General features: G+C 58.5%; 1 protein-coding gene across 4 annotated transcripts in view; it reads right to left on the reverse strand.

The window, feature by feature from the left end:
• The window catches only part of LOC108290716 (active breakpoint cluster region-related protein), a 165,279-nt gene that overhangs the window by 83,807 nt on the left and 72,442 nt on the right, over window positions 1–9,030 (reverse strand). The window contains exon 1 of one of the 4 annotated variants that reach the window (XM_017510606.2): window positions 8,100–8,272. The exons of the other annotated variants lie outside the window; for them this stretch is intronic. Coding sequence (XP_017366095.1) covers window positions 8,100–8,234 — 135 coding nt within the window. The 5' untranslated portion in view covers window positions 8,235–8,272. Of the gene's footprint in view, window positions 1–8,099; window positions 8,273–9,030 lie in introns of those variants that run through there. 4 annotated transcript variants of the gene reach the window in all.

Consider the following 9,030-nt stretch of genomic DNA (forward strand, 5'->3'; position numbering starts at 1 on the left):
AACATTTCAGAGAAAGTACCCCAACATTTCAGAAATTACTCCAACATTTCAGAAAAAGTACCCCAACATTTCAGAGAAAGTACCCCCAACATTTCCTCAGCGAAAACACACGGAAAGTTGTTCTTCTTGGCCAGGATCCCCAAGAGTCATCCTGGCCCGTCTTCCTTCTCTCCCCTTTTCCTCCGCCACACTGAGCCCCCAAGCCCTTCTCTACCTCCCTGCTCATCTCTGCAAGCCCTTCCCTGCTCATCCGTCTCCCCTCCTGTTCTCCTGTCCCACCTCTCCCTTCTACCGTGGTTGAGGCCCCCTGCATCCCACTGTGTCCACTGAGTTCTCCAAACAGACTTTTCCTGCCTCTCTTCCTCTCTCCTCCTGCCTGTCCCACAAACGGGAGCTGGATTCACCTTCTAAGAGTGCCACCTTGCCCGATGCTTGCCAAGGACCAAATATCAGTGCTGCAAAATATGAGCCCTTTAGAATTCAGTCGGGCTATGTGTCCATTTATTCATTCAATCAACAGCTACTGAACGTCCACCAGCCTCTGTAGATACAACGGGAAACAGTCAGGGGTCTCTGTTCTCACGTGGCTTAGAATCTGGTGGGAAAGACATCTAAAAAACAAACAAGTAAAGATTCGGCCCTAGACTGGGACACGGGGTCCAGCAGATCCTTTATAAAACACCTGCAGTGGCCCAGGCCTTTCCCAGTCTTTCCCACAGCCATGAGATCGCTCGGTCTTCTCCGCATGCCGGAGCACCAGCTTCCTCATCTTCTAAGGTCTCTGGTCTTCAGTTCTTTCCTTACCTGCTGCCCCAAATTCCCTCTTTCCCCGAGGCATCATGGCCACAGAAGGGGAGTGAGACAGCCAGAGAGAAAGGGTGGTGGTGAGGGATTGTTTGGAAGATACCGTAACAGTGGTAGGTTTGAAGACAGAGGATGGGGCCATGAGCTAAGGAATGCAGGGAGCCTTTGGAAGCTAGAAACAGCAGGGAAAATGAATCCGCTGCCCTAGAGCAGGGGCGCTCGATCTTCCTGGGGCCACACTGGAAGAATTGTCTTGGGCCACACATAAAACACAGTAACACTAACAACAGCTGATGAGCTCAAAGAAAAAAAATATAATGTTTTAAGAGTTTACAAATTTGTGTCGGGCCACATTCAAAGCAGGTGGCCCGTGGGACGAGGTTGGACAAGCTTGCCTGAGAGCTTCCAGAAACAGTGCTGCCCTGGAGATTCCTTTGTATTTTACTGATTGATTGATTGATTGATTGATTGATGGAGATGGAGTTTCGCTCTGTCACCCAGGCTGGAGTACCGTGGTGTGACCTCGGCTCACTGCAGCCTCCCCCTCCCAGGTTCAAGTGATTCTCCCATCTCAGCCTCCTGAATAGCTGGGATTATAGGCACCTGACATCGTGCCCACTAAGTTTTATATTTTTAGTAGAGATGGGGTTTCACCATGTTGGCCAGGCTGGTCTCAAACTCCTGACCTCAGGTGATCTGCCAACCTTGGCTTCCCAAAGTGCTGGGATTACAAGAGAATAAATTTGTGTCTTTTTAAGCCCTTAAGTTTGCGGCGATTTGTTTCAGCAGCGTGAGAAAAGCAGGGCAGACCCCAAGCTTTAGAAAGGGCCACTAGTTACATGTGGAGGCTTCGCAAGTACCAGGAAGGGTGCTCAGCACTCAGTCTTCCTGGTTCAACTCAGTGGAGTCTGACAGTCTGGCAGGTGATACTGTCTTCCTGAGGCACAGCGAGAGTCGCACTGCAGTGGCCTGCATGGCCGCCAGCACACAAACCCCTGAGGGACAAGACTGGAGCCTGGACCGGCTCCCAGCCCAACCCCTCTAGATCAGACCCTTGGGGGTCCTTCCTGTGGCTTCCCAGCCTTGACAAATGGGAATGCATCCCCGTGCTGGGGGCTAGCACCCCATTCCTGTTCCCTGCCCACCAAGGGTGTGCCTGAGGGTTTAGCAAACACCCTCTAAAGGAAGTCACTTGGGGCACACGGAGCTTAACTGTAGCGCTGGTCACACTAAGACGGGGAAGGACCGTCCCCTCCCCTGGCGCAAGCATGGACCCCGCAGACCTGTAATCGCCCATTTCTGCAAGATCCTGTCCTCAGCACTCCCATCCACAATCCAGTCATGAAAGGCTGGCTCTGATGGGAAGCCCTCTCAGGAAGACCCTCCCACAAAAGGCAACAGAGTCAGCCCCGGCGTCCCCACTCTGGGCCCTGTCCACTCTGCAGTTTCGGCTGGGATGGGAGTAAAGGCGCTGGAGAGCTTCCAGATGGGAAATTAGCGGCGGCACGCTTGGCTAATGGGAGGCCCATTGCTCAGTTACTGCCAAAGAAAGGCCTCTTCTATCTCCCGTCTCTTCTCTGTTCACCCCAGACTCCATCATTCCTAACTCGGAACCATCAGGAAATTCAGGAGTGTTTCTGCAATCCCTGTGGGGGACTTTTATCTCATCAAACACCAGGGCTCACCATTCACTCGTCCATTCCCGATGGGTGCCAGGCCTGGGAATACGAAGGTGAAAGAGATGGCCTGTGCCCCCAGGAGCGCTTCACAGGTGCCCATGCACCCAGACTCCTCCGGGGCAAGTTCTCTGGAGAGTTCCAGGCCCCACTCCCTGCCACCCTCCAGCCCCGGGAAGCTGCCTGTCCTCACTTCCTCCCAGCCAGGACTTACGAAATCCCACCGTGGTGGGTTCGTTTGTCCTCGGCGTCCTGCACAGTCTGCTAGGCTGACGGCTGGCAGCTTGAAGCCGCCAACCAAAGACGTCAGGCCACTCTGGGAGGGACAGTGTCTAGAGGTAAGCTGCAGCCAGCTCAGGCCTGGTCCTCCTCAGAGCTGAGAGGCTAACGAAAGCCTCCAAATGCCTGGTTCCAGGATAAGCAAAGACACAATCTCCCCAGGAGCGCTGATCTCCAAGACAAGCAAGGCGGACTCCCTGACTGTGACTCCAAGCTACGGGGCACGAGGCAAGGGCCTGAGACGTCACAGACAGCAGAAGTCAGGCCATGTGCCGAGGCTGGCTGCCAGGAGTACCCAGCAGGATCTGCCAGAGTGGATGCCACTGGGCCTGGGGGGGTATGCCCATGCCCGGGGCTTCTGCCCACACCTAGCATCAGCCTCAGGACAACTGGCCCATCTGAGTGGATGCCACTGGGCCTGGTGGGGGGGGTGTGCCCATGCCCGGGGCTTCTACCCACACCTAGCATCAGCCTCAGGACAACTGGCCCATCTGAGTGGATGCCACTGGGCCTGGTGGGGAGGGGTGTGTGCCCACACCTGGGTCTTCTGCCCACACCTAGAATCAGCCTCAAGACAACTGGCCCATCTGAGTGGATGCCACTGGGCCTGGGAGGGGGTGTGCCCACACCTGGGTCTTCCGCCCACACCTAGCATCAGCCTCAAGACAACTGGCCCATCTGAGTGGATGCCACTGGGCCTGGGGGGGTGTGCCCATGCCTGGGGCTTCTACCCACACCTAGCATCAGCCTCAGGACAACTGGCCCATCTGAGTGGATGCCACTGGGCCTGGGGGGGTGTGCCCATGCCCGGGGCTGCTTCTGCCCACACCTAGCATCAGCCTCAGGACAACTGGCCCACTTGCAGGCTGAGGCAGTGCAGAGACAGCTAGAGACCCTCTCTCCTGCCCAGGGCCAGGCGCTGAGGAAGGCTCTTTCAGCTGCTTCCTTGGCAGGATTTAGAACAGGGTCACCTGCTGGGGAACAAAGACCAAACTGCAGCAGCCACCCTCTCCTGAAGGGTGGCTCCTCATATGCTGGGCTCTCCATTGCTGTCTGAGATTGTAGGCAGGGCCATGGGGTACAGGCAGTGTCCTTTTGAAACTTTGGTTGTTCAAATCCCACCTTTAGAATTTTGCCTTACTCACACACCACCACCTGCACTATTCTTTACTCAGTGTTGTTCTTTACGAGAACTTTTCTGAGACAGAGTCTCGCTCTGTCACCCAGGCTGGAGTGCCATGGCACAATCTCAGCTCACTGCAGCCTCCGTCTCCCAGGTTCAAGTGATTCTCCTGCCTCAGCCTCCCAAGTAGCTGGGATTACAAGTGCCCACCACCTTGCCTGGATAATTTTTGTGTTTTTAGTAGAGATGAGGTTTCTCCATGTTGGCCAGGCTGGACTTGAACTCCTGACCTCAGGTGATCCGACCACCTCAGCCTCCCAAAGTGCTGGGATTACAGGTATGAGCCACTGCGCCCAGATAATTTTTGTGTTTTTAGTAGAGATGGGGTTTTGCCATGTTGGCTAAGCTGGACTTGAACTCCCGACCTCAAATGATCCACCCACCTTGGCCTCCCAAGTGCTGAGATTACAGGTGTGAGCCACCACAGCCGACCAAGAACTGACTTGTAGAAAGCAGTCTTATCCTACATGTTATACCTGAAATTGTAAGAAAAATGTACAAGTCATATTTTTTCTAATATATATTAAAGTATATACTTAACTACTATAATGCAAAATAGAGACCAAGGTGCAACTGATCACCTCTTAAATCACCAACTGTGGGGCCTGCACTGAGAAGAACCTCCAAATGGGGGACACAGGCGTGGCTTTCGCTGTGTGTGGAAGTGGAAGAGACCTGGGCAAGTGAAGCAGAAATAGAGATGTTTCAGACGATCCATTAAAAACTGGCACAGAATTGGGCTGGGCTCAGTGTCTCATGCCTGCCATCCCAGCACTTTGGGAGGCCAAGGTGGGCAGATCGCCTGACCACAGGAGTTAGAGACTGGCCTATGCAACGTGGCGAAACCCTGTCTCTACAAACACACAAAACGGTGCGGCGTGGGGATATGTGCCTGCAGTGGGAGGGAGGCTGAGGTGGGAGGACTGACTGAGACTGAGCCTCAGAGATGGAGGCCGCTGTGAGCCGTGACTGCACCACTGCACTCCAGCCTGGGTGACAGAGTGAGACTCGGTCTCAAAAGGAAAAAAAAAACTGGCACAGAATAATACCTAAAGGGTTAATCCACGTTACAAAAGGGTTTTTATTCCTGACAAGTAAGTTCCTTAAAATAGCACCTTCTACAAGGCCCCTGTTGCAGCCCTGCCTATCTTTAAATAGAACGGCATGAAGCGTTTCTAGAGAGTACACACCATTTTACAGAAAGAACGTGATGCTGCTATTGCTAATTGCACGATCAGTCTAACAGACCAGTGACTCCTCAAAGGTCATTCTGGGCTGAGACGCGCAGCAGACCCCAGCTGCTGTTCTGGAGAGAGCTGTGGCCAGCTTTGCACCTGCTCCCAGGAAGATGGAGCGTCTCGGAAATCATACTGGAAACAGGGCTGATTTATGGGCCTGGCACTTGGGCACAAGCTCAGGACGTAACTACTGCTTAAGGTAAGTACCCCTGAAGTAAAGTAATAGCAAAGAGGATCGCCTGGGATTCCTACCAGCTGCCAGGGAGGGGTTGCCAAGACTGCCCGCAGCCCAGGATGAAGTGCACCATCCATAAATGACCCCTGGCCTGCACACGCACACCCACCCCTACAGACGTGCACCCACATATGTGCAAATACTCACAGGCACACACACACACCCACCCCCACATATGCGCACCCACATACACACACACACACACACACACACACACAGGTGCACACGCACACACACCCCCACAGGTGCACACACACACACACACACACAGGTGCACACGCACACACACCCCCACATATGCGCACCCACACACACCCCCACATATGCGCACCCACATACACACACACACACCCACATACACACACACACCCACAGGTGCACACGCACACACACGCATGCACCCAGTCCCCCCCACTGCAAGTGCTCTCTTCTCCCCCGAATTTGGTGCCCTTTGCCCAGCCCTAACGACTTTCTTTTCTTTTTTTTTGTTTTTGTTTGAGACTGAGTCTGGTTCTGTCACCCAGGCTGGAGAGCAATGGCACGATCTCGGCTCACTGCAACTTCTGCCTCCCAGCTTCAGGCGATTCTCTTGCCTCAACCTACCAGGTAGCTGGGATTACAGATGCCCACCACCACAGCCAGCTAATTTTTGTATTTCCAGTAGAGACAGAGTTTCATCATATTGGTCAGGCTGGTCTTGAACTCCTGACCTCAGGTGATCCACCCACCTCGGCCTCCCAAAGTGCTGGGGTTCCAGGCGTGAGGCACCGCGCCCAGCCCCCTCTGACTGCTGTGTTCCTACTCCCTGTGCTTGCCTTCGCTCTGAACACCTTGTGAGGAAGAATCACACCTTGTTCCTCCCATCATCCCTACAGTGCCAGGCAGGGTGCTTTGAAGAGAACCCAATCTCAGAGTGTTTGTTGAGTGAATGCACAAGCTTTCTTCCCGCCTCTCTGCAGCCACCCTCTGAGGCCAATGCCAGTAGAAGAGGGAGGACTTCTGGAAGTGTTCAGGATGAGGCGGGGAGCCTGGAGCTCCCTGGCATTCAAGAAAGGTCCCCTTCCCCCATGCCGGCAGCAGAATGGAGTGTAAGACCCCTCCAGGTGCTCAAGGGGACCGAGGAGGAGCAGCGTTTTTAGGTATGATGTGTGTTCAGGCTCTCTGGGCATCCGTGCACGCTGCAGCAGAACGCCTCCGAGAGGGAGCGAGGCTGGGGGCCCGTACACCCTCCGTGCACCCCCATGGGCCTCCCGCATTCTGTAGGTGCTCCTTGGCACCAGCCACACACCAAGCACCGTGCAGCACTGGGCCATGGTATATCGTGGTCCTTGTTCCCAGGAGGATGGGCTATCACTGAGGAGGCAGATGTCTGGAGTTCTAAGCAGAATGAATATGGGCTTAGCTGAGGCACAGCCAGGGTCCAGGGGAAGGGGAGGTGCAGGAGGCAGCATGGCGTGGGCCCACACCTGAGCTGGGGGACCCCGGAGAAGGCCCCTTAGGGCCACAACTCGATCCCAGCACTGCCAGGCTCCCAGCCAGACTTCCAGCTCATGAGCAGAACTTCTTGCCACCCTGTTCCTAGCGGGAAGGCTGGTCAGAGTGCAGAGGCCTCCCTGGGCCCACCGGAAGATGTGATTTGCCCCCAACGCCCTATGCCAGCACCAGATCCAAGAACATGGGGTGGGGTGCCAGCCTCTGCAGCCTCTGACAGCTCCCCCCAGCCTGGCCTGCACCACGGCTCCACCCAGACTCCACACACCAGCCATCTACCGTGGGGCTATTTTTACCTCCACTGGCTCCTCCTCAGAGCCACATTGGAGAGTGGGTGGGGCAGGGCTGTGGTCCCCATCTTCCGTGAGGGGCGGGGAGGCCGGGAAGGGACAGTGTCCCGTCCCCAGCCATGCTCTGTGACCAGGCCTTCTAGGGCCTGCAGATAGGCGGGCGCGGGGCTAGGTGGTCTGGCTCGGCACCGCAGACTCCCAGCCACACATCCTCACAGGCCCTCCTTTCTTACTCGGAATGAGGGCAGCTGAGCAAAAAGCTGAGGGTGCAGCTCTGAGAGGCGTGTCCGGCGAGGGAGAAGAGGGCCGCTGTGGAGAGGGCGCCAGGCCTCCAGGGCTGGGGGTTCCGGGCAGCCCTGCCCCTCAGGGGGACTCTTGCCCGCACTATCTCCCTGGAAGCAGCCTCTCCCCCAGCACAGGGCATTGCTGCAGAGCGCGCCCCAGCCCATCCCACCTTGTGAAGGGCACCTGCCCACCTGCCCACCTGCCTCAAAGCGACCCCCCCCCCCACGCCTGGCTGGTCCAGTCCTTTCCTTCAGTGACCCCTGACTCCTGCCCTTTGCACACAGCCTCTCGCCTCCGGGGTGGAAGAAGGCGGCCCCTCCGCCGGTCCTGAGCGCCCCCCACGGTTGCTGTGGAAATGGTGTTCCTGCCCACCCCGCTCCCGGGAGGCCCCCGGGTGACTCTGGGCACAGCCTCTGGAGCCCCGAGCTGGAGCCCGAGCCTGGCTGAGCTGGGAAGCCGCTCGCCCCTCTCCCGGGGGAGCAGCAGCCGGACCCCCGCGGACTCAGCCAGGGACTCCCCTCGGCCGCCCGCGCGGCGCCCGGATCAGCCATGTCTGCCGCGCTCCCTCGCGGCCGCCGGCCCGGCCCTCCCGGCCCCCAGGGCGTGTCACGCTCCCACCTTCACAGCCACCAGGAAGGGGGACCCTGAGCCGGGGCTGGCCGGGGTTCCCAGCTCGCACTCCTCCAGGAGAAACACATCCTCGTCCTCCAGAACCTTGTCCAGCAAGCCTATGGCCTCCTCTTCCTCCTCCATGGCAGCCGGGCTGGAGGGCAGACAGGAAGCGGGTCCGCGCTGCGGCGGCGGCGGGAGGGGCGGGGGGGGGGAGGCAGGTCTACACCCGCGCCCGCCGCTCCCGACCCCGCGCCGCCTCCCGGACCTTGTCCGCCCCGCCCCGCGGCCGCCCCGCGCGTCCCCTCCCGGCGACAGGAGGAGCGAGGCCCGGGCAGCCCCTGACGCCGTTCCGGGCCCGAAGCGGAGGCGAACCCGCGGCTCAGCGGCGCCCAGCGCCCCCCGCGTCTCGCCCACCCGGCCCCGCTCCGGCCCCGCAGGACCCGCCCTTCCTGGCCTCCGGGACGCGCTCCCAACACACAGGAAACGCGCGTGGCGCCGCGAGGTGGGGCCGCCGGTCCTGCGGGGTCGCTGGGCCGTGGCGGGTGGAGGAGGACCGAGGAGGCCGCTTCCCAGACGCAGCCGGATTCCCGCGCTGGCCCAGCAGGGGCGACCCCCAGAGCCACCCGGGTCCCCACGCGCCGGAGCCCCCTTCCGGAAGGGAGGCCCCAGCCCGCCACGAAGCCACAGTCGCCGTCCCCACCGCCGCCGGAGGAGCCAGGCTTTGCCAAACACAGGCCCGAGCTGCACCCAGCAGGAGCGTGCGCCACCAGGGTGCTGCCCACGGGCTGTGGGCGCCCCACTCACAGACCAGCCCCCCCCAACTCACACGTGCTGCCGAGACCAGGACCCCCGCCTCCTCCCAGCAGCCCCCCCACTCACAGACCAGCCCCCCTCAACTCACACGGGCTGCACACACCAGGACCCCGGTCTCCTCCGA

Source organism: Cebus imitator, unplaced genomic scaffold (assembly GCF_001604975.1).
Source record: "Cebus imitator isolate Cc_AM_T3 unplaced genomic scaffold, Cebus_imitator-1.0 Scaffold441, whole genome shotgun sequence".
In the NCBI taxonomy this organism is placed as follows: Eukaryota; Metazoa; Chordata; class Mammalia; order Primates; family Cebidae; genus Cebus; species Cebus imitator.